The sequence below is a fragment of the Schistocerca americana genome, chromosome 6, assembly GCF_021461395.2.
Source record: "Schistocerca americana isolate TAMUIC-IGC-003095 chromosome 6, iqSchAmer2.1, whole genome shotgun sequence".
NCBI classification, from domain to species: Eukaryota; Metazoa; Arthropoda; class Insecta; order Orthoptera; family Acrididae; genus Schistocerca; species Schistocerca americana.
The window spans coordinates 7,926,557-7,953,203 of record NC_060124.1 but is presented as its reverse complement, the minus strand read 5'-3'; the positions used below and the strand labels follow the sequence as shown (position 1 = coordinate 7,953,203).

The following is a 26,647-nucleotide window of genomic DNA, read 5'->3' as shown; positions in this document are numbered from 1 at the left end:
CTACAACATGCTGACATGAGGAAAGTTTCCAACCGATTTCTCATCCACAAACAGTAGTTGACCGGCGTTGCCTGGTGAAACGTTGTTGTGAGGCCTCGTGTAAGGAGGAGAAATGCGTACCATCACGTTTCCGACTTTATAACGGACGGATTGTAGCCTATCGCGATTGCGGTTTATCGTATCGCGACATTGCTGCCCGCGTTGGTCGAGATCCAATGACTGTTCGCAGAATATGAAATCGGTGGGTTCAGGAGGGTAATACGGACGCCGTGCTGGATCCCAACGGCCTCGAATCACTAGCAGTCGAGGTGACAGGCATCTTATCCGCATGGCTGTAACGGATCGTGCAGCCACGCCTTGATGCCTGAGTCAACAGATGGGGTCGTTTGCAAGACAACAACCATCTGCACGAACAGTTCGACATGGTTTGCAGCAGCATGGACTATCAGCTCGGAGACCATGGCTGCGGTTACCCTTGACGCTGCATCACAGACAGGAGCGCCTGCGATGGTGTACTCAACGCCGATCCTGGGTGCAGGAATGACAAAACATCATTTTTTCGGATGAATCCAGGTTCTGTTTACAGCATCATGATGGTCGCATCCGTGTTTTGCGACATCGCGGTGAACGCACATTGGAAGCCACACCAGCGTATCACCCGGCGTGATAGTATGGAGTGCCATTGGTTACACGTCTTGGTCAGCTCTTGTTCGCATTGACGGCACTTTGAACAGTGGACGTTACATTTCAGATGTGTTACGACCCGTGGCTCGACCCTTCATTCGGTCACTGCGAAACCCAACATTTCAGCAGGATAATGCACGACCGCATGTTGCAGGTCCTGTACGGGCCTTTCTGGATACAGAAAACGTTCGACTGCTGCCCTGGCAAGCATATTCTCCAGATCTCTTACCAACTGAAAATGTCTGGTCAATGGTAGCCGAGCAACTGGCTCGTCACAATACGCCAGTCACTACTGTTGATGAACTGTGTTATCGTGTTGAAGCTGCATGGGCAGGTGTACCTGTACGCGCCATCCAAGCTCTGTTTGACTCAATGCCCAGGCGTATCAAGGTCGTTATTACGGCCAGAGGTGGTTGTTCTGGGTACTGATTTCTCAGGATCTATCCACCCAAATTGCGTGAAAATGTAAAAACATGTCAGTTCTAGTATAATATATTTGTCCAATGAATACCCGTTTATCATTTGCATTTTTTCTTGGTGTAGCAATGTTAATGGCCAGTAGTGTAGTTACTGGCTCCGTTATTTGATGTAAGCGCTGTGCCTATTGAGCACCTGCATGCCTATTTAGAGGCAACACCTGTCTGGAACAGCGGACAGTTCAACCCGAAGACTCAGTTTTCCACATTCCTTGAAATAACCTTGTCGATCCCCATGGATCATCGTATCCCGTCTTCCGAAACACACTAGAAAACACCACCTCGGCCCCAGAGAGCACACGACTTCACGGCGTACAAAGGCTGTCGGCCGACTCCACGATGTCTCGAACTCCTAAACTCGTACGAATTATTTGGCCTTTCAGCCATTGAGAATCAGGAGCAGAGTGCAGGTATTCACATTGACCTATTCTTAATCCCACTCAAAGGGCTTCTGTAAGGTGCTGCTTTCTGCCAGCAGCTTTAGAAGTTGGTCTGCAGTGGAACACACTGGCCATCACGGAGAAGTCACTCGACCTTTAGATGGTCTACATCTACATCTACATGGATACTCTGCAAATCACACTTAAGTGCCTGGCAGAGGGTTCATCGAACCAACTTCACAATAATTTTCGATTATTCCAAATTCGAAAAAACTAATGCCTATATCTTTCCGTTCGAGCTCTGATTTCCGTTATTTTATTGTGTTGATCGTTTCTCCCTATGCAGGTCGGTGTCAGCAAAATATTTTCACATTCGGAGGAGAAAATAGATGATTGAAATTTTGTGAGAAGATTCCGCCGGAACGAAAAACGCATTTGTTTTAATGGCGTCCACCCAGAATCCCGTATCATGTCAGTGACACTCTCTTCCCTGTTTCGCGATAATACAAACCGTGCAGCTCTTCTTTAAACTTTGGCGATGTAATTTGTTAATCATTTCTGGTAAGGATCCTCGAACTATCAGTTTAATAAGTCACAGCTGCAAAATACTAACGCGAATTCTTTACAGACGAATGGAAAAACTGGTGGAAGCGGACCCCTGGGAAGATCAGTTTGGACTCCGTAGAAATGTTGGAACACGTGAGGCAATACTAACCTTACGACTTATCTTAGAAGAAAGATTAAGAAAAGGCAAACCTACGTTTCTAGCATTTGTAGACTTAGAGAAAGCTTTTGACAACGTTAACTGGAATACTCTCTTTCAAATTATGAAGGTGGCAGGGGTAAAATACAGGGAGCGAAAGGCTATTTACAATTTGTACTGAAACCAGATGGCAGTTATAAGAGTCGAGGGACAAGAAAGGGAAGCAGTGGTTGGGAAAGGAGTGAGACAGGGTTGTAGCCTCTCCCAGATGTTATTCAATCTGTATATTGAGCAAGCAGTAAAGGAAACAAAAGAAAAATTCGGAGTAGGTATTACAATTCATGGAGAAGAAGTAAAAACCTTGAGGTTCGCCGATGACATTGTAATTCTGTCAGAGACAGCAAAGGACTTGGAAGAGCAGTTGAACGGAATGGACAGTGTCTTGAAAGGAGGATATAAGATGAACGTCAACAAAAGCAAAACAAGGATAATGGAATGTAGTCAAATTAAATCGGGTGATGCTGAGGGGATTAGATTAGGAAATGAGACACTTAAAGTAGTAAAGGAGTTTTGCTATTTAGGGAGTAAAATAACTGATGATGGTCGAAGTAGAGAGGATATAAAATGTAGACTGGCAATGGCAAGGAAAGCGTTTCTGAAGAAGAGAAATTTGTTAACATCGAGTATAGATTTAAGTGTCAGGAAGTCGTTTCTGAAAGTATTTGTATGGAGTGTAGCCATGTATGGAAGTGAAACATGGCGATAACCAGTTTGGACAAGAAGAGAATAGAAGCTTTCGAAATGTGGTGCCACAGAAGAATGCTGTAGATAAGGTGGGTAGATCACGTAACTAATGAGGGGGTATTGAATAGGATTGGGGAGAAGAGAAGTTTGTGGCACAACTTGACTAGAAGAAGGGATCGGTTGGTAGGACATGTTTTGAGGCATCAAGGGATCACAAATTTAGCATTGGAGGGCAGCGTGGAGGGTAAAAGTCGTAGAGGGAGACCAAGAGATGAATACACTAAGCAGATTCAGAAGGATGTAGGTTGCAGTAGGTACTGGGAGATGAAGAAGCTTGCACAGGATAGAGTAGCATGGAGAGCTGCATCAAACCAGTCTCAGGACTGAAGACCACAACAACAACAACAAGGATCCCACATCACGCAGCAGTACTCCAAAAGAAGACAGACAAGCGTAGTGTAGGCAGTCTCTTTAGTAGATATGTTCCATATCTCATATTCTCAGACCACTACCAGTTTAGGATAGACCGCTCCATCAACTCCAGGCTGAAAAAAGCCTTCTTTCCCCAGAAACTGACCCTGTTCTAGACAATAACTATAGGAGGAGCAAATGGGCGCAGTCGGAAAATGATATGTTACAATATGAGCCACATGTTCTACACCTTCAGTGTCCACGAATTCCCATCACACTGCCGCTGGCCAACCTCCGGAAGACTGTACCAACTGACCCCAAAGGAACTTTTATGACTGGCCGGAGTGGCCGAGTGGTTCTAGGCGCTACAGTCTGGAACAGCGCCATCGCTCCGGTCGGACATTCGAATCCTACCTCGGGCATGGATGTATGTGATGTCCTTAGGTTAGTTAGGTTTAAGTAGTTCTAAGTTCTAGGGGACTGATGACCTCAGAAGTTAAGTCCCGTAGTGCTCAGAGGCACTTGCACCATTTGAACTTATATGTTTAGTCGCCTCGAGTTAGCTGTGTCGGTACTCATATCAGTTTCGAAAGTAAAGAATCAATACTTTGAGCTATCAGTACTGATTTTTGACAAAAAGAATGGAATAGACCAGTACAATACCAGCCCATTTCTTTAAAGAATCGAACTCTCATGAACAAAACATCGTATTTCCTGAACTATTTGTCTCTGATATAATTTTTTAGGTAGATTCAGTGGTACATGTTGATACTGTTTTATCCTGCCCACTCGTGAAACATGGGATGTCTTCTCGGATAGCTAGACAACAATTCAAGCAAATCGGATTAATGAGTTTTATTACAGAAAATTAAATGAGAATACTTAACTTTGAGAAATTACAATCATGTGTATCTTCAGTATATACGATTCGTAATAAAAGAGAAGTAATACAGTTCGTAAGTCGCTGCTATACTAGTGCCTGTTCTTGATGCCGCTGTGGAGGTCGTAGCACTGAGCCGCGGCCGGTCGGGAGCGGCGGTTATGTCCTGTTCGTTTCGAGGACGCTAATGTTCCCGACCGGCGTGCCGGCGCTTGCCTTTACGCCGGAACAGATACTGTCTGCAAATTGTATCGCGAGTAGAGTTACTACTAGATAAGTCATACGGTAAAACGTCATGCCTGATCTTGGAATTTACTACATAAAAACCTTTAACATATGAAACTTCCTGGCAGATTAAAACTGAGTGCCGGACCGAGACTCGAACTCGGGACCTTTGCCTTTCGCGGGCAAGTGCTCTACCACTGAGCTATCCAAGCACGACTCACGCCCCGTCCTCACAGCTTTACTTCCCCCAGTACCTCGTCTCCTACCTTCCAAACTTTACAGAAGCTCTCCTGCGAACCTTGCAGAACTAGCACTCCTGAAAGAAAGAAAAGAGTGAAAATATTCTGGAAACATCCCCCAGGCTGTGGCTAAGCCATGTCTCCACAATATCCTTTCTTTCAGGAGTGCTGGTTCTGCAAGGTTCGCAGGAGAGCTTCTGTTAAGTTTGGAAGGTAGGAGACGAGGTACTGGCAGAAGTAAAGCTGTGAGGACGGGGCGTGAGTCGTGCTTGGGTAGCTCAGTGGTAGAGCACTTGCCCGCGAAAGGCAAAGGTCCCGAGTTCGAGTCTCGGTCCGGCACTCAGTTTGAATCTGCCAGGAAGTTTCATATCAGCGCACTCTCCGCTGCAGAGTGAAAATATCACACCTTTAACATATGATTATACGATGGCGTACTGAAAAGTAATGCCTCCGAATTTTTTATGTGAAAACTCTCAAAGCTTGTTAAATGAAACAAAAGTTACTACCGTTCTGTTCTTCATGTCTACTTTATTTCTCACCTTGGCGACGAACACATTTCTCTCAACAACAGACCAGTTTGTTGATAGCGTCGCTGAAGAACGTTTGACTTCGTTGACAGAAACACAACCTAACCTCTGCTTTATCACCATCAAACTGAAGCGCTCGAAAGTGCTCTTTAAGTTTTGGAAACACATGAAAATTGGATTGGGCTTTATGAAGAATGATCGACGACAGTCGTGTGACTAGGACCTCGCGTCGGCTAGACCGTTCGCCGGGTGCAAGTCTTTCGATTTGACGCCACTTCGGCGACTTTCGCGACGATGGGGATGAAAGGATGATGATTAGGACAACACAACACCCAGTCCCTGAGCGGAGAAAATCTCCGACCCTGCCGGGAATCGAACCTGGGCCCTTAGGATTGACAGTCTGTCGCTCTGACCACTCAGCTGCCGGGGGCGGACACCGGCGACGGTGAACCCCAGGCGTCGGCTTGTTGCAAGTGTGGCAGCGCTCGTGTGTTGACTGGCATTGTCTTGCTGAAGGAGAGGGTGTTCCGTGTGTGGACGAACTCTTCGAATTTGAAACTCGATTACAGCACGCAGTTTCTCACACACCGACCCAGTTACGTTACACACCGCCGTGTTACACGATACAATTCGGAGCCTTTTAGCGGCAAAAGTTTTCAGATATGAAGACGTGAAGAATAAAGATGTTGAATGTTAACAATGTTATATTTAAAAAGCCTTAAGAGTTTTCACACAAGAAGTTCGGGACAATACTTTTCAGCATTCCCTCTTAGCTGTTAATGAATAGATTATGACAGCATTTAAATTTTTTAAATTTGGTCAGTAAACGTTAGAAATATTGAAAATCAAGTTTCTTGCTTCCGTAAGCCCTTAGATCTGTAATCTGCAACTGTAATCGTGTCCCGTGTTAAAGGTTTGGTAAAGTAAATAGATACTTCAATCTCTCCGTCCCTGTTTTTTTAAAATCATTCTATAATAAAGATACTCGATTTTCTCAAGTTTAACATGAAAAAAAGTATTAAATCAAGCAATTTTTTATTTTATTACAGACTGAAATTTTTAAAAATTTGGAATTTGAAAAATGAAGCTGTAGAAGAGATTGTCACAAAAGCAACTGAATAGTATCCAAAAGTAAATAAATTAAATTTTATTTAAAATTGTGTTTCTTCCTCCGCAGAGTCACCGAAAAACAATATTTAATCCTGTCGTTTCCTACAGAATCCGTTAGGCAACTTTGACAGCGTGCTGCCTGCCGTTGAAAATAAACGCTCGGAATCTTCAGGTATTCAGTGAATAGCTTATATGACTGGAGGAATAAAACTTTTGTTTCTTCCAGTTCCTCTAAAGCACTGGCGCATAGTGATAACACAGGTGTTGCCAAATAAAAGCTCATTCCACAGTTCTGATCATAAAGATGCAATGAATAGTTATTAACATCATTAGATACGGTACCTGCTATATAGTACTGATGTGAGTTAAAGTATTAGCTGAAAAATATCGAGCAAAAAAGCGTCAGTATAGAGATGAAATACTCGATACCAAGCAGGGGTGACACTTTTTCCGTGTTCCTACCTCCTAGGGAAAACAGACAAGTCAGCCATGGCAGAACATGCTCTTCAGTCGGGTGATCACGTAGTGAAATTTTCGGAAACTGAAGTTTTATGTTCTGTGACGAACTATTATTCACGGCTATATAGAGAAGCCATCGAAATATAGGAACATGGGGATAATTTTAACAGAAAAGAAGAAGCTATGAAAGTGAGCGATATATGGACAGTGGCGCTACAGAATCGATGAGAAGTTTTTATCTTTGACGTACTATGATCGATAGTTATATTTTATCCTTGACAAGCTGTATCTCTGCTATCACTTGAAATCCAGACGACGCCCACTTTCCACGGTATTTAGGCTGCTATTCGACGTTCGACTCGTCAGTCGGCAAGACTCAGCATAACCAGGAGCACCTCCGAAGATGTCCAACGTAGCTTTGGACGAAACGTCAGGGATAGAAGAGTTCCATGGACCACGGCCATACAACCCGGAAGAATTCTCAGCAGCTGAAACATCCGGTCGTGAAAGCTTTCATTGAACACCAGAATACTGATCACATCTAAACTCTCTGCACACAGACAGGCCCCCGGAGGGCTATTTTGTCGTCGATGACCGTGGCCGCTGAATCACTAATACTACAACCCCTCAATAGGTACGTACTCTGGTGCCACTGAGCACAGTACTTGAGGCTGTTGCACCTTTTTCCGACAGGGTACACACGCTACGGAATGGGAGACGAGTCGAGACATTGTAGCCTAGTTTAGTACTGTAGTCAGTCCTCGTAGTGTTTGCGTGTGCTGTTGTGCCTCTGTGTGAGAGCGGGGTGCGGCCGGCGTGTGCGCAGGGCTGGACCCGGCGCGGCCGCTGCTGGACCGGTTCGGGGACGCGGCGTTCCGGCTGACGCGGGACGACGCCCGCGTCGTGCAGGTGGTCCACACGAACGCGGGGGCGCTGGGCGAGGCGGCGCAGACCGGGCACCTCGACTTCTGCGTCAACGGCGGCGCCGAGCAGCCCGGCTGCAAGGGGCACCGCCTCCGTGAGTACGCAGCCCTGCGTCCCGAGGCAAGCGTTCCTGTGAACGCCCCAATATACACATACAGGAAAAAACGTGAAGCACTCAGGAAAGGAGGACGAAACGAAATGGAAATTCACAGGCAGAGAGGGTATCTGACGTTATTTGACTTATTACAACATCGAGTCAGACGAACACTTTGCCGTCCGCACGTCTCGTACAAATTTATTCCTTTGGCGCCGGCAGTGCTAAGTCGGATTACTTGGCTTGTCGCCAGCCGCTTGTCACCTTTCCATTGATGACAAGCTTCAAACACATTGACTTTTGCGCACTTTAATTTTCCGAAAATCTTCTATTTTGCCATATCGTTCCACAAACTCGAATTTTCTTTTCGAGTAACTTCTCTGCAAGTTGTACGAGGGGACACCCAAAGGAACCGGATTGTTGTCATAAAAAAATTATTGATGAACCTTTTTACAAAATTACTTCAGTCACCTTCAAAATACTCTCTATTACATACCATGCACTTGTCAAGTCTCTTTTCCCACTGTTGGAAGCATGTTTGGAACTCTTCAAGTTTGATATTGTCCAGTGCCCTTTGCGAAGCTGTTTTTACCGCCTCCACATCGTTACAACGCTCCCCTTTTAGGGTTTTTTTCATTCGTGGAAATAGGAAAAAGTCACACGGGGCTAGGTCCGGCGAATATGGAGCGTGGGGAACGACAGACCACCTCTGAGATGCCAAATAGTGGGTCACTCGTAAGGCCGTGTGTGCTGGAGCGTTGTCCCGAAGCAGAAACCAGTCACCCGATCGCCAAAGTTCCCGGCGTGCCCTCCTCACATCCTCTCGCAGACGCCTTAAAACATCCAAGTAAAAGTGCTGGTTAACAGTCTGGCCAGGGGGTACGAATTTCCGATGCACAATTCCACGAACATCAAAAAAGACAATGATCATCGTCTTCACATTTGACCTCACTTGCCTCGCTGTTTTTGGTCTGGGAGAGTTGGGAGTCCTCCACTGGCTTGACGCTTGCTTGGTTTCTGGGTCATACCCGTAACACCAACTCTCATCCCCTGTAATGACTTTGTTCAAGAAGTTTGGATGACGTGCAGTCTCTGTTTTCAAGTCCTGACACACATTCATGCGGATGGTTTTTTGCTCCTGTATGAGAAGGCGCGGAACAAATTTAGCAGCCACACGCCTCATGTGCAAATCCTCACTCAACATTCCACTGGCATGAGCTCCAACCGATTCCTGTCTCTGCTGAAATTTTGTCGATCGTTTGGCGACGACCCTCGTTGATCTTTTGGCGGATCTTTTCAATGTTCTCCTCATTTCGCGATGTTGAAGGGCGTCCAGAACGAGCTTGGTCTTCAACACACATCTCACCACGTTCAAAGCGCCCAAACCACTCCAAAACCTGTGGGGCTCATAGCGTCCTCCTGGAAAGCTTCCTGAAGCATTTGGTGTGTCTCCGTTGCAGGTTTTTACGCAGGAAACAAAATTTCACACACGCTCTTTGTTCTTTTAAAGTTGTCATAACGTCTTCGCAGAGGTAACCCGCCAACAGTCAGAGAAACACAACACCACACTTGCACGTTCAGCTCTACACTGACGCCGTCTGCACAGCTGTTTCATGAAGGTCTCTACTAACACTATCTAGCGTGAGAACCCTGCACTACGTCTACGAGTGACAGCGCCCTCGGAGTCCGTTTTCCTTTCGGTCCCCCCTCGTACACTGTTACAATAGTTATCCATGCAGAGGTGATGCCACTTTCCATCAGAAGGCGTCAATAGTTCCGTCACTGCTTCTGCTAAAAGGTGTCCAGCGCCGGAATATATCTTGAATGGGGAAATGTATCCCGTACTCCAATCACACAGCATCCGAATGAGTATGCCGTATTTCGCAATTTTCGACGGATTCTGAACTTTAAAATTTAACCGTCCACGCCACGGTATCATTCCTTCATCAATTGAGATGTTTTGACTTGCATTAAACGTTTCTTTAAACGATTTGGAAAAAATAATCAATTTCGAATTGCACTTTGGCAAGCCGATCTCCATTATCGAGTTTCCGGCCGGAGTGGCCGTGCGGTTCTAGGCGCTACAGTCTGGAGCCGAGCGACCGCTACGGTCACAGGTTCGAATCCTGCCTGGGGCATGGATGTGTGTGATGTCCTTAGGTTAGTTAGGTTTACTTAGTTCTAAGTTCTAGGCGACTGATGACCTCAGAAGTTAAGTCGCATAGTGCTCAGAGCCATTTGAAGCCATTATCGAGTTTATTGTTGCTGTCGGAAAAATGTAAAAATGATAATATTTGTCTACATCGGGTGCGGGACATCGTTTTACGAAATATCGCAGTGTCTATCAACGGGTTCGTTGAGCAGTAATCATTGATCCTTAATTTTCTTACAGTTCCCATAAGGATAGCAAGCCCAAACCATTTTCTGAGTTCGGGTCCCGTAACGTCGACAAATTTGGCATTTTTTAAATCCAGTTTCTTTCTATTGTAATGTTGACTGTAGTATTTTTTGGTTTCGTTGCTAATATATTCAAATAGATTGTTCCCAATATATAATTGTACGATATCCACGACGCTCTGTGTATATTTGGGACGTATGTTTGGAACCTGGGGATCCTTCAAATTTATTATTGGTCCTCTGTATATCAAAGTCTGACCATGTGCACTGTCTTCTTCTTCTGATTCAGCCGAATCAGTTGGCAATCGTAGCGTTCGCCGAATTCTTCCTACGATTCTGCTTCACTTTCATTTTTTTTGATATCCATTGTCTTCTTCCCAATCGGCCAAGTCGTACGGAACGTCACACAAGACGTCCGCGCATTCATCATAAATAATCCTATTGTCTCTTTCGTCCGCCGTTATGAAAGGGCACAAGTACTTATAAAAACAAAGCACTTGTTGACGCGTGTAACTTATTGTTACCTAAACAAAACACCAACACAATGCAGAAGATAGTAACGTGCTGTCGCCGGCCAGTGAGCGATACTCTGCAGAAGACGCTACAGCGGTGTCGCCGGACGGCCTAGTGTTAACAGTGCGCGCAAAATGCCGCGGTGGGTGGTCGCTCAGAGCGCTGTAGGGGAAGTGCCATTCTAAACTGAAGCCTACGCTCCCATTTATTGTAGATATTGAGTGAGGCCCCTCCGTGCCCATACTTGCACAGTGACCACTCAGAAAGGTCTGCTGTCACCTCTAGTGTCTAAAAAGAATTCCGCCGAAAATGCAGCGATTTATTTTCGCCTGACCATTTGTAACTTCCAGAGAACCGTCATGAGTGGCGAATTTTGGGCAAAACCTAGAATTTTTCTGGTTTTCACGTCAAAATTTGCTACTTTTGCCGAAACAGAGTGGAGTTTAGACAGTCTCACCTCACTAACATGTTGTGAAGACACAATTGCGACAGAATTCTGAAACAGTAGTTTATTAAATGAAGAACTGAGGAAAAGTAAAGTCAGTAGCTCATGAAAAAGCATATCCTCAGTACAAAAGAAAGTAAGGTCTTCACATATCGTGGTCCAAAGTCCATAGGATTTCTCGTTTCACCAGCTATCGATGGCCCTTAAAAATTACATTCTTTCACCAAAAAAGTCTGTAGTTATTGGAATAACACGGTAGATAATGAAGTTTTACATATTAACGATATGGTAAAATACTCTCCTCTTTGCGTGCTATGATTTGCCAAAATCTCATTTCGATATCTGAAACCGTTTATGAAATATGACGAGTATTGTGGATATTTCACTCTGACTTTATCGCCGGCGCGGTGCGATCGCAAAAGAGTGCGCTACATCAGATCAGTTTTCTTTATGTTGGTGACAGTTTAAGGAAATATTCAATATGTTAGCTAAATTTCATACGCAACAACATATTAAGCAACATGCACCAAACGCAAAATCGTAGCGAGCTCTACTTTTCATTGCAAACTTTTCCGAATTTCGCGTGTCTGCCCTCAGTCGCCTAAGGACTGTCGCATCCCGTTGTTTGAAACAGTGGTGCCACATCACCACTGATGAACACTGTGAATACGGCGAACTACAAGGTCCATCCCACTTGCTAATATGCCGAAAGTTGGGTCAACCGTGCACCTTAGACGACTTGGTTAGAGCAAATAACAAAACTATTCAGACTGCTAATTTGTGTACTGATTTTGGGATTTGAATATCTGGAGACAGTGGGACCACCATCTCATTCCCACGTGATATAGTATTCCACAATGCGGTTTCACTCTGCATCGGAGTGTCCGCCGCTTTTAAACGTTCTACCAGATTACAACTGTGTTCCGGACCGGGATTCGAACCTGGGATCTTCGCCTTTAACGGGTAAGTACTACACTGACTGAGCTACCCAAGCACGATTCACGTCCAGCCCATAGTACTTTACTTCCGACAGTACGTCGCCTCCTATCTCCCAGACTTCACAGAAGCTCTCCTCTATACCTTGCGGGACTGGCACTTCTGGAAGAACGGATACTGAGGGGACATGGCTTAGTTACAGCCTAGGCGATTGTTCTCAGAATGGATTTTCATTCTGCAGCAAAGAGTAGACTGATTTGAAAATTCCGGGCAGATTAAAGCTATGTATCAGATCAGGAACCGAATCTGGGACCTTTGCCTTTCAGAAACAAGAGCGCAATTACAATGAACTACAATAACACTACCCTAATAGAATGGGTAGACAGAAACCTCAAACAAAAAAAACACAGCACGTGTAATAATAATAGTAAATAATAATAATATATAACTAATAAATTAGCTATTTTTGTTTTTGGAATGTGTAATCAATAATTGATTAGTCAGGAGGAACGCTAATAAATGAAAAGTAAAATGAATTTAAATATCTCATTCACATACACAAATCACTTTCTTAATCTTTTTTACCTTTTTTATTGTTTGAAGTGAAGATTGGTAGACTCTTAACGTGCTGGAAAAACGTTTAGTTTGCGATCTTAAAATCTCAGGGGAATGGAAAATTGTCTTCTCGCCTCGCGAGAAAGTTCAGATCAGCTCTAAATTAATTTCGTGGGTATTGCGTTGACAGCGTAAGAATAAATGTAGTAAAGCAAAATATATAACATTTTATAAATTGGGGACTGATAACCGTTACTATGAAATGAAAGCGAAAATCCCAAATTAAGCAATTATTATTTCACAAAGTAAGTTTTTTATACATATATCTGACATCTCGAACACTAATCTCAAATTTTTGAACAAAATAAAGAAATGTGCCGTATTTCGGCGAAACACGTAGAAATTACAGTAATCTCAGGTGGATTATGGAGCGAAAGAAAAATATTCATAGTAAAGTCATTTCGGTAATCGCAATTGCCGATAATAATGGCACAACTAAACGAATTCCTAACAGGAACACAATTTCAGTTCATTTGAAACAAAATGGAAGAATATAGGAGTCTGATAGCGTAAGATGCTGTCGGAAAGGCGCGCGACTAAAGAGAGAGCAAGAAAAGACGAGCGCGCATTCTTATGTAGGACAAAATACAGATGATAATGCTACGCCGTTCTCATTATCCTGGGCGTACATATTCGCAGACTTGCGGCGCAGGTAATTGGCACAAAGATTAAATTATATCTTTAACTTTTGATATTTCGATAGGAAAGGAAAATAGTACATTATTACGTCGCGGGCAGGACACAATATTACACACGTTACTGTTCGTAATACGGTACAGGAAAACCGTTGACGTTCAAAGGATACTGAGGACAAAGCGAGCTGTGTGAACAGGGGCCCTGTCGCCTTTTAACACAGAATCAATATTGGGGAACAAGCATTGTACTATGGGATGGATCTGAGCAGGCAAAGTGGTTACATGATCCTTGACGGTAATGCGATCTCGCAGAGTCTCCATGCCACGACACGGATGCCCAAATCTTCACTGAATCCCCACTATGTTCCACTTCTGGGATGTAAACTCGGCCAGAGGTTGGAAACAGTGTGCAACAAGACTCATCCGACCGAATGACTTTCTTCCATTGCTTCATAGTTCGCGTTTTGGACACGTTCTCCTGTTACAGGCATTTGCATCACTGATAAGTGGCTATGGAATGCTACAATTCCCTACTTGTGGAGTTCTCTTTGTGTTGTTTCGGTGCTGACAAGGTTCGCGAGTGCGAGATTCAGTTCTGCAGCGACGTTTGCAGCTGCCGTCCTCTTCGTTGACCGTCCACCGTGATCATTAACACACATCTTCGTCCGCATCGTGATTTAGCGGATGTTGTTTCCCTTGTTGCTTTATAGGTCTTCGATTCGGTGCCTCCTGAAACGCAAAACGCTTCGGCTCCCTTGGTTATGGAAGCACCCACCACACGAGCGCCAACAATTTGCACACGTTCGATTCACTCAGCTGCTACATAACGCACTCACAGCTACACAGATCACTGTCCTGACCGCGACTGACTCTCGCAACATGTTGAGGACATGGCACAGGTGTCGTTCGTGGTCAGACACAAGAGTGCAACCTGCAGGCGAGGCGCGACCAACATCTGTAGCCATGTAAAAGCATGCATTTCCCGTGGTGTTGGCACATTTTCGTACAACCCCTGCACAACCATTAGTACCACACCAATACGACTCTTAACCACGTCATGCTGGCAAACCGTGGTACAGGTTTTGAGTGGTTGTGTATTTTCGCTGGGCATCATGCAAGCGTGGGCTCTGAACCAACTGTAATTTTATTACCAGTATGGACTATACAATAGCAAATGCACATGCATAAGACAAAGCATACCACGTGTTCACGTTCTGTTTTCCAAATGATTTAACACCTCACACACACAATAACATAAAATTCAGGAAAATAGAAAATAAGCTCTCGCCCAACAGTAATAATAAAGCCTCAGGCCGACACCAATCAGAAAATCGTAATCTAATATACATATATCATCCAGTAGAAATACTTTGTCCCATTGAAATTAACTTAAGAAATGCGCACTCAACATGACCTGCAACAGCACACCACTCAACAAAGTAGCACAAGGACACCCCACTACGAACAGCATCTTAAGCGAACATGGATAGAAAATATGGACAACACAAACAATGTACAGTGACATAGTAACCAAGTGTACATCAAGCAGTAAACCTCCCATTATTTAAAGAATCAAACGCCCATGTATAATACAGCTTCAAACGTCTGGTTACTTTACAAGTAAGTTAATGTGTTACATATTTGTCCTTAAGCATCCGCTATCATGTAAAAGCATGCGTTTTTCGCGGCGTTTCCAAATATTTTTCGAACCCCTGTACTACCACTAGTACCACACCACGCAGCTCTTAACCACGTTCTGCTGCCAAATCGTGATGCACGCTTCCAGTGGCTGTGCAGTTCCCCTGAGGGTTGTGCGAGCTTGGGCCCTTAACTAATTATGTATAAGCTTTGTTGGAAGTCACTGTGTGTCCTCATTATCAAACAATGGATGACTATAGTCCAGATGAATTGCACATCATTACAAGCAAAAGATAGTTTTTGTCGCTTCTCGATGTTTATGACGTCATACCTTGAAACTTCCTGGTTGATTAAAATTGTGTGCCGGACCGAGACTCGAACTCGGTCCCGAGTTCGAGTCTCGGTCCGGCACACACTTTTAATCTGCCAGGAAGTTTCGAAACCACCGCACACTTCGCTGCAAAGTGAAAATTTTATTCTGGAAACGTCATATCTTCTCAACCACATGTCGTAGAATAATGCTATTTTGCATGTACATTCAGTGATACATGCAGACTGTTCGCAAAACGAGTTGCGAATAGAGTTAGTTGTAAAGAAGTAATAAAATGTTACCCCTGATGCTGAAGTTTTTCTACATGATCATCGAAAATGTACTGAGCGATAATCATTTTCCTTTTATCGTTTTCTGAGCGATGTCGGTGAGAAGAAGTTTTATACAGATGTGAAATTATGTGTAAAGCTTTTTAGAACTAGGGACCCTTCAAGCTGGTGGAGGCAGTGTGCTGATGTGGGGCGTGTGCACCTGGAGTGGTTTGGATCCCTGATACGTCTAGATACGACTCTGGCAGGTGACACATACATAAGAATCCTGTGTGATCACCTGCATCCATTCATGCCTATTGTACATTCCGACGGACTTGGGCAATTCCAGCAGGACAGTGCGCCACCCCAAACGTCCAGAACTGCTACAGAGAGGTTCCAGGAACACTCTTCTGAGTTTAAATACTTCCGCTGGCCACCAAACTCCCCAGACATGAACATTATTGAGCATATCTGGGACGCCTTGCAACGTGCTGTTCAGAAGAGATCTCTAGCCCCTCGTACTCTTACGGCTTTACGGACAGCCCTGCAGGATTCATGGTGTAGGTTCCCTCCAGCACTGCTTCAGACATTAGTCGAGTCCATGCCACGGTTTGTTGGGGCACTTGTGCGTGCTCGCGAGGAACCTACACGATATTAGGCAGGTGTACCACTTTCTTTGACTCTTCAGTGTAGTATTGTTGCAGATTGTCACCCGTGTCAGCTTTCGGATCAAAGGTATTCCGACACCTATTAGTGGACACTGATGTGGGTGTGTCCACCCTAGCCCTTATGACGGCTTGAACCTTCCTGTGGACGCTTTCAATCAGGGGTCTGAACGTCTGTGGAGGACAAGGGTCGAAACCAGAACACAGTGATGTTGGACGCTTGGGTCTCGAGCTAAAGAGGAGGACACAGCAAGTGCCAAAACCCTATTTCCCAGAAATTTTGCTGAGTGGAAGAGGAACCAAAATAAGCGAACACCTGACCTAGCTTATCCGTAGACATTCGACCATTCCTGAGAAAACGACCACCAAAGTTTTTGACGTACTTTGGATGTCTTTTAGCATGTACTGAGCTCAACGGAACTGATGACATCGCGGCGTTTCACTTTTGCGTCCCGTGTTCGAAACCCGATTATTTTTTCATTTTATTTTATTTTTTCATCTGTTAACTCATTACCTAGAACATTACTGCACGAATGTTTCATATCAAGTTAGGATATACGAGTGCGTTATATTAAATGTAAAATTACAAATGGGTTTCACAATAACTCTCATACATTTATTATATGATATATGTGTGTTTGGTATTTTCAGGGGTTACATTCTTTTTAATTCTCATATTCTTATATTTCAATTCTATGTTCTGATATTTTATTCTAATGTTTATTCTTCGGGAAGATTTAATGCTTTTCCTTGGAAGATACCGATTGTAGAAACATCCGAAACACAGAAATTCCGAACACCACGTGACTATGAATGGAGATACACTACAGGAATTTCATCGAAAACAATTTCAAATCATTTTTCCATCCATTTATTCTTTTTATTTCTTTTAATTCATTCGCCAGACTTACAGTTAGTAGACGGATAAGACAACTTTATTTCAATATACAGTGGAAAACATTCGTGTAGTAATCTTACACAGACATAGGTAGACAAATGAAAAATAAAAATAATAATCGGGTTTCAACGGAGAAATTACACAGCCAACCGGTTGCAAATGATTTTTTAATATATTGACGTAGGTTTCGACACTTCTACGTTGAGTCTGATGTTCATTGCAAGGTATACGCACCAAAGACTGGAACTCTTTTAATTTTTGACTTGAGCATGTCTGCTCGATGCTTTGACTATTGTTTTCTCGCAATGTAACTTAACGTTTGTTAAAATTTCATTCTGATGAAGACATCCTTAGAGATGTCGAAACCTAGATCACTGTATAAAAAAATCATTTACAACCGTTTGGCTATGCAATTTCTCCGGTGAAAGTTATACACGGTTGCTGAAAGACAGCCATGTTCAAAACTGTAAAAAAGAAAAAAAAAACTATAATCAGATTTCGAACACGGGGCGCAAAAGTGTGAAGGTGCAACGCTTTTCATTGCTTCACTGCTTAAGTCGAACTATTTATTCGATAAAAGACACATATCTCGATAACTTTGACCATCATTTTCTCAGAAAGATTCAAGTGTTCTCGGATAAGCCGACACTCGTGTTCGCTTATTTTGATTCCTCTTCCACCAAGCGAATTTTCTTGGAAATCAGATTACGGAATTTGCCATGTTCTCCTCGCAGGTCGACGTTCTACCTCATTCATGGTGTTCAGGTTGGGACTCTGGGCAGGCTAGTCCATTTCAGGAATGTTGTTGTTCAGAAACCATTCCTTCACAGATGATTTTTTAATATATTGACCTAGATTTCGACACTTCTACATTGAGTCTGATGTTCATTGCAAGGTATACGTACCAAAGATAGAGTGCATTGTGATACTAATAAGTCATCGTCTCCGAACTGTTCCTTCACTGTACACAGTACAGAATACTGTAAAAAGTGTTCATGTCCTTCCTACTTTGACGTTTTCTTAAGCGCAATAAAGGGACCGCACCCTAATAACGAAAATACCACCTTACATATCGTAACACCACTTCTGGTATTCACCGTGCAATACACTAGAGAAGAAGACACAAGTATGCGATAATTTATTCTCTTCTACTTGGTCCTGTAATGGCAGCTCATTAAAATACCACAGTGTGGTCGCACATAGCCCAATCGTGCGTGGAAGAACCGGATAACGTAGATTTTTTTCTTTCATTGCCCTCCCGTGTGTATGTTATGCATAGAAAATTGATTTTCTTCTTAACCTCTTCTTGCGTAATACACAGATGGAAAAATGTGAAACCACTAACATTTTGTTGATTGCCACAGGGTATAGCGCGATTCGTCACTTCAAACACTAGTTCCAAGTCATCCAGTGTCCGGTAGCGTCCCTCTTTTCACCACCTCAAGCAATGACTACAGAAATGTGTGGCTTAAGAGGAGCTGCTGGACCACTGTACCCCATTATTTGTAACTCCCTACGCATAGTCAGTGTGCTACCTGGATTGCTGATAGCACTTTTGAACTCATTGGTGATTTTTTTCCATATTTTCAAGTGATTTTTTACAACTACCCTTTGTAATGCGTGATAGCCCTGTCCGTCACTACATGATATCTGCCTGGTCTCTGTTTAGCCATGGTTGTTCCTCCGCTTTTCCACTCCTTAATCACATCACCAATAGCCGACGTGAGGTGTTTTAGAAGGGTTGAAATGTCCCTGATGGATTTTTTACTCGGGTGACATCCAACGACTAGCCTACGTTCGAAGTCACTGAGCTCTACTGACTGACCGTTTCTGCTGTCACTCCTCCTCTACTGACAACACAACACTTCCCGCATGCTTTTATACTGGCGGGTCCGCCTCTCGTGACATCTAGTGGCCAATTCTACATTATATATGAGTGTCCGGGTACTCTTGACCATATAGTATACGACGGTGGTTTGAAAAGTTCCCAGAACAGAATAGAAAAAAGTACTTACATCAGTGAAACTTTTTTTTATTTTTCGATGTAGTCTCCTTACAGATTAAAGCACTTGGTGCAACAATGCTCCAGTGCCTTGATCCCATCTCGTAAATGAGTTTCCTCCAGACATGCAAAATAGTTGTCACCTCCGGCTATCAATTCTTCGCTTGAAGTAAATCTTCGCCCACCAAGAAAAATTTTCAGTTTTGGGAAGAGGTGGAAGCCTGACGGAACCATATCAGGTGAATAAGGCGAGCGTTGCCTCAGTTCATACCTTAGTTCGTGTAATTCTGCCATGGCGACGGTACATGTGTGCGGGCGCGCATTGTCTTGATGGAAGATGACTTTCTCCCTTGCTAAACCTGGCCTTTTTTCGCGTATATTTTGTTGGAATTTGCCCTGGAGGTTAGGATAGTATTCTCCAGTATTGTTTGCCCAGTGGGGAGATAATTCACATACAGGATCCCCTTCACATCCCAGAACATTGATGCCATGACCTTTCCCGCCGAAGGAATTGTTTTTGCTTTCTTTGGGGTAGGAGAATCAGCATGTTTCCTCTGCTTTGACTGTTATTAGTCTCTGAGGTATAATAGTGCACCCGAGTTCCATCTGTGGTCACAAACTGGCGCAAAAAATCTTGTTCGTTTCTGCTAAAACAGACGAAACATTGTTCCAATATGTCCATTCCCACGCGTTTTTGATCCAGCTTCAAGAGTCGCGGCATACATCTTGCAGATAATTTTTTCATTTCTAATTCTTCAGTCAAAATGTGTTATACTCTTTCAGGTGACAACTCGCAAGCGTGAACAATTTCACGCACTTTCAGTCGGTGATGCTCCGTTACCATTTTCTGCACTTTTGCAATGATTTCTGAAGTTGTGACACATCTTGGCCGGCCACTGCGCGGATCATCATCTAAGCTCTCCCACCAAATTTAAATTCATTCGTCCACTTGGCAACAGTTGAATATGAAGGAGCAGAGTCCCCCCTGTGTGTTTTTTGCTTTCATACCTTTCTTTACGAAGTACTTAATCACTGCTCGAATCTCGATTGTTCCATCTTCGCTAACCACTACGCGGGAAACACAATAGAGCCACGTTACCGCCACAGCTCTCTTCCAAGAGCATTGACGTGGCACGTGTTTACAGGCAACATTCCAATGAATATCACGTGAACAATTCGTTGCGCTAGCGCTGTCCTCTCGTGGAGATTCCGAGAACTTTTCAACCACCCTCGTAGAATAGCGCGAGAGAGTCTTGAAGCAACTCTCTCTCTCTCTCTCTCTCTCTCTCTCTTCTCAGCGGTCACAGGCCCTGTAGACCAGGCGCTGCATCAGCGATCTGCTTCCACCGCCTTCTGTCTCTCGCAGCCTCTCTCCACCCTGCGGAAATCCCTAATGCTGTGGTGTCCTTCTCTATGTCATCTTTCCACCTTGTACGTGGTCGGCCCAATGGTCTTGTTGCCTGGAGATTTCCTTCAAATGCTTTCTTGGTGATTCTGTTGTTTTCCATTCTGGCCACATGTCCAGCCCTTTGCAGTCTCCTACTTTTTAATTTCTCGATGATAGTGGGTTGCTTCATTAACTGATAAATTTCATTGTCCTTTCGAGTTATCCATACGCCATTCTCCAACACAGGTCCCCAGATTTTTCTTATTACTTTTCTTTCAAAAACATTCAATTTTTCTCTTTCATTCTTTGTAAGCGTCCAGCTTTGTGAACTATGGGGCAGATAATAGTGTTGTATATCTTCATCTTTGTGGTGACTGGCAAAGCTTTACTTTTGAGTGGGTTGATTAGTGAGTACAGACATCTTGACCCTGAGGCTATTCTTTCATTTATATCCATTGTTATGATATTTTTACTGTTGAAACGTGATGCAAGGTATTTAAATTGGAGAACTTTTCTGAATTTAGAATGTTGGTCAATTTCAAAGTAAGGATTTGGGTTTATGACTCGAGCTATTTCCATATATTCGGTTTTCTCTTGGTTAATAAAAAGCCCGATTTTGCTGGCATTGTGCCTGAGAGATCTGGACATGTCTTTCAGTTCTTCTTCAGTTTCACCCAGCAACACTATATCATCTGCATAAGCCAAGAGTGTGTTCGAATCAAAGACCATTGTATAGATGTAAATTACTCTCCCGAACCACTTTCTCTAATGCAGGGTTGAAGAGGACACATGAAAGAGTGTCTCCCTGTCGTAAGCCTGTTTTAATTGGAAAGGTGGGGGATATGGATCCTCTGAACTTCACTGCTGCCTGGGAGCCATCCATGCACAGTTGTGCCATCCTAATGATTTTACTGGGTGTACTAAATTCTCGTAAGGTGTTGTAGAGGCTACTTCTGTGGATGCTGTCGTGGGCTCGCTGGAAGTCAATGAAGAGACAGTGGATGTTTCTGTTAAATTCCCAGTATTTCTTAAAGATCTGTCGTATAGTAAACGAATTATCAATTGTGGAGCGGTTTGTTCGAAATCCAGCCTGGTAATCTCGAATAATGTTTTCCGCGTAAGGTTTAAGTTTTTCCAGAATGGTCATTGACAGGATTTTGTATATTATGTTCAGCAAACTGAGTCCTCTGTAATTTCCACATTCCATTCTGTTTCCTTTCTTGTGTGTGGGACAAATTATTGCAGTTTTCCAATCCTGAGGCAGCGTTTCAGTTTTCCAGATCATTGTGCTAAGGTTATAAATTTCTTTGTATAGTTTGCTTGAAGCAGCTACAGAAACAAATACAACATGTTTAGGGCACTCTGTGGCGCTGACGTGTGGGGTGCGTGTGTTGGCAGGGCGGGCGCGCTGCAGCCACTTCCAGAGCGCGTGCTACTTCGCGGAGGCGGTGGCCGCCAGGGAGCCGATCCTCGGCTACCCCTGCTCGGCCTCCTGCCCAAAGCGCGGTCGCGCCCTCGGCCTGCTGCCGGGACCACCCGTCTCCATGGGCGCCGACACTCCTGACGGGTATGTAAGCACACACAACAGGTATTTCTTATGCAGACATTTCGTATTATTACACTGGCGGTACTGACCTTACGACTTATCTTAGAAGAAAGATTAAGGAAAGGCAAACCTACGTTTCTAGCATTTGTAGACTTAGAGAAAGCTTTTGACAATGTTGACTGGAATACTCTCTTTCAAATTGTAAAGGTGGCAGGGGTAAAATACAGGGAGCGAGAGGCTATTTACAATTTGTACAGAAACCAGATGGCAGTTATAAGAGTCGAGGGACATGAAAGGGAAGCTGTGGTTGAGAAGGGAGTGAGACAGGATTGTAGCCTGTCCCCGATGTTATTCAATCTGTATATTGAGCAAGCGATAATGGAAACAAAAGAAAAGTTCGGAGTAGGAATTAAAATCCATGGAGAAGAAATAAAAACTTTGAGGTTCGCCGATCACATTGTAATTCTGTCAGAGACAGCAAAGGACTTGGAAGAGCAGTTGAACGGAATGGACAGTGTCTTGATGAACATCAACAAAAGCAAAACTAGGATAATGGAATGTAGTCTAATTAAGTCGGGTGATGCTGAGGGAATTAGATTAGGAAATGAGACACTTAAAGTAGTAAAGGAGTTTTGCTATTTGGGGAGCAAAATAACTGATGATGGTCGAAGTAGAGAGGATATAAAATGTAGACTGGCAATGGCAAGGAAAGCGTTTCTGAAGAAGAAAAATTTGTTAACATCGAGTGTAGGTTTAAGTGTCAGGAAGTCGTTTCTGAAAGTATTTGTATGGAGTGTAGCCATGTATGGAAGTGAAACATGGACGATAAATAGTTTGGACAAGAAGAGCATAGAAGCTTTCGAAATGTGGTGCTACAGGAGAATGCTGAAGATTAGATGGGTAGATCACATAACTAATGAGAATTTATTGAATAGAATTGGGGAGAGGAGGAGCTTGTGGCACAACTTGACAAGAAGAAGGGACCAGTTGGTAGGACATGTTCTGAGGCATCAAGGGATCACCAATTCAGTATTGGAGGGCAGCGTGGAGGGTAAAAATCGTAGAGGGAGACTAAGAGATGAATACACTAAGCAGATTCAGAAGGACGTAGGTTGCAGTAAGTACTGGGAGATGAAGAAGCTTGCACAGGATAGAGTAGCATGGAGAGCTGCATCAAATCAGTCTCAGGACTGAAGACCACAACAACAACACAACACTGGCGGGAATGGATGACTAAACACCGGTCAGAAATTTATCAAATTTGCTGCAGATGTTCGTCATGTTGCGAGCGCTAGATCATCAAACTCACATTCCATTTGGAACTAATGTGCATCGCCAACATCAGGTTCATCTGTGACTCCCACTGGCTCGAATACACTCTCGTATTGTTTGTGGAATGGAAGCAAAGCAGAATGTCATCTGGAGGAATTTTTTGCCACACCTGATACACATGAAGATTTCTTACTGGAGGCTGATATGAAATCATACATGTTCTCATTGCATCCCAGACAAGCTTTATGGGTGATAACCCAGGAAACCGGACAGACCATTGAAGGATCCCTACGTTATTCAAGACATTTGTGGTGTGCACTGCAGTGGTGCTGGAATATGCCATTTGCTACCCTGCGTGAATATCCTATACTTATTCTTACATTTATTGTACTAATCGCATTTCACTTAGTTTTTGGCTGCAGTTGAATGAGTGAAAGGGGTGGCGCTTACATCAGATACTTAGGTTGCTACTGAACTTTACCGTGTGGGTAAACCGACCTATGCACTGCTTCGTCAGCAGTAGGGACCCAAGCTTAACGACGGTGCTAGAATGAGAAAAGTTATTAAAATTTTAACACTGTTTATTTATTTGTGAAACAAGTAGGTGGTCCTTAGTCATTCTTGAACTGTCCCACATCACTCATTCTGTCTAGCGACAGCGAAAGATTCACCAAGTTATTTATGTTCTGAAAACCGAGCGAGGTGGCGCAGTGGTTAGACACTGGACTCGTATTCGGGAGGACGACGGTTCAATCCCGCGTCCGGCCGTCCTGATTTAGGTTTTCCGTGATTTCCCTAGATCGCTCCAGGCAAATTCCGGGATGGTCCCTTTGAAAGGGCACAGCTGACTTCCTTCCCTTTCCTTCCCTAATCCGATGAGACCGATGACCTCGCTGTCTGGTCTCCTTCCCCAAACAACCCAACCCAACCAACTGCTGCCCATAGTGTATTACTTCACGATCAAATTTTACTGCTTATAACTTTCGATGCTTCACTTATAAATTCACAAAAATATGCATATCCTGTATCCTCGTAATTTCAAGTGAGCTAACATTTCCTCAAAGATATTAATTCTTTGCACGTCTAGACCGCATCCTGACCGTCGCCTTCGGCCGCTCCCAACCCACTGAACTGCATATCTATGCTCTTTTCATCATAAGAATAATCGTGATGTAAACATTACGGCAGGTATTTTTCTGCGTTTGCTTGAACCTCATTGGATTTCGTTTCATGTGGGGAGGAAGCCAAGTTGTGACCAGCACACTCAAGTACGATCACAAGAATACGTTTTATGCTGTGTTACACGCACATAGAATGAGCGATAATGTGTGGGACAACAGCTTTACCGGCGCATTATACTGGGACAGCACTGGCCAGCCAGCGGTCCAACTAGCCTGCAATAATGTGCGCAGTTGCAGTTCAAACGTAAAAACAGGCAAGCAAAGAAACAATATGGTTTCGAATATTTAAAGAGAATGAAATAGTATTTGGCAAAACTCTATGGTTATCACGGAAGATTAGTTGAGAGATATCACACTTAATATTCAATACACATTTAATGGTCACTCGTACATATAACAAAGAATGGCCGTTACACAACTGCGCGCCGAAAGTTCACACAAGAACAACTAGTTCAAAGAAGGAAGGTGCCAAAGATAGGGCACTCTGCAGAGACACCACAGAATCCACCCCCCCCCCCCCCCCCCCCGCCCCCGATAGTGCAAAGCACGGCAGAGAGAAGGCTCACGAGATGAAGTTGTGATCTTGGTGTCAATGTGGCGGGTGTAGGCGGCGACCGGCGCGGGAAGTGGGGTCAGCAGTGTCTGTGGTGCTGCAGTGTGGTGGTTCCAACGGCTGCACATCAGAGGTGACGGCACGTGGAGACAAATCAATCGAATGCAAGACCACTGTGTCGGGAGGAAGATCGTCATTGAGTAACCATACCAGTTTAAGTCTATTAACTGAGACTGTCTGTAGCCGTCCATGGAGGTGGGTGGCGAATGTGTTGGTACCGCAACGTGGAACATGGTGAGGGCCCGAATAGGGCGGCCGAAAGGCTGCCCGCACAGCATCATCCCACAGCATAACAAAGTCGTACATAGCTATGTGCTTGTGGATGGACATAGGGGGGAGGGGGTGGAGGTGGGGCAGGGAGGTGCAGAGGTGTGCAATATGCATGAGGACACGCTCGATCAGGGTGGAGAGATTGTCGGATGCAGCGGAAGGTGAATTCTTGATGAACTTGGCGGGGAGAAGGAGAGGCTTGCTGTACAGAACCTTGGCGAGCAAGGCATTAAGATCTTCTTTATGAGCTGAGCGAATACCCTGCAGGACCCACAGGAGGGTTTCCAACCAGAGGCCTCCATGGCCTCGAGTGTGAGCTGTCACCGGTCGGCGAGGCCATTTGCCTGTGGGTGGCAAGCTGTGGTATGAAACTTGGCAACGTGCAGAGTTCACAGAGTCGTGCAAAGAGGGCAGACTCAAATTGGCGTCCCTGGTAGGTGGTGAGAAATAGGGGACAGCTGAAGTGAGCAACCCACGCCAGGACGAAGGAACAGGCGGCGGTCTCGGCCTTGATGTCAGTAAGAGGGTTGTACAATTGATGACTGATAAGATATATCTGTAGCCCTCGGACAGAGGAAGGGGACCAACAACATCGATATGGACGTGCTGGAAACTCCCCTTTGGGATGTCAAACTTGCCCAGAGGAGGTTGGGCATGACTGCCGACCTGGCTTTGCTGGCATGGAACACACGCCCTGCTCGAAGTGTGGCAGTCGTGCTTCACACCAGGCCAGACAAAGTGCTCCACAACTAGCCACATTGTGGCCCATGTCCCAGGGCGAGCTAAGCCATGCAAGGCGGTAAAGACCTTATGATAAAGGGCGGCAGGGATCTGTGGGCGAAGTGTGTCTGTAGAGATGTCACAAAGGACAGGGATTGCCAAACACCTGGGCAGAAGGTCTTTAGCAGGATTACGGATAGCGTCCATGAGTGTCTTGTGATCATTATAGATCGTGAAGGGTCGCCCCTCGAGGTCACTATGTAAATGTTGAATTGCCTCATACATTGCAAGCAGCTCACGGTCAAATGCCTATCACTTGCACTGGCTCTTAGTCAGTTTCTTGGAAAAGAAGTGGAGGGGCTGGGTGGAGCCAGTGGTGTGTAGACGTAAAACAGCGCCTACAGCTGAGTCACTGGCATCAGTCATGATCGAGACACGGACCTCAGGGTCAGGGTGGGCGAGTGTGGCGGCTTTGA

At 44.4% G+C, this 26,647-nt stretch overlaps 1 protein-coding gene and 1 non-coding gene across 2 annotated transcripts in view; one reads left to right on the top strand and one right to left on the bottom strand.

Annotated features, from left to right (window-relative positions):
* LOC124619657 (phospholipase A1-like) overlaps window positions 1–26,647 on the top strand; it is a 108,872-nt gene that overhangs the window by 63,114 nt on the left and 19,111 nt on the right. The window contains exons 4-5 of the mRNA XM_047146189.1: window positions 7,665–7,856; window positions 21,968–22,136. Coding sequence (XP_047002145.1) covers window positions 7,665–7,856; window positions 21,968–22,136 — 361 coding nt within the window. The remainder of the gene's footprint in view (window positions 1–7,664; window positions 7,857–21,967; window positions 22,137–26,647) is intronic.
* On the bottom strand, window positions 4,643–4,716 carry Trnas-cga. The gene has a single exon. It is a non-coding gene; the product is annotated as a tRNA-Ser (tRNA).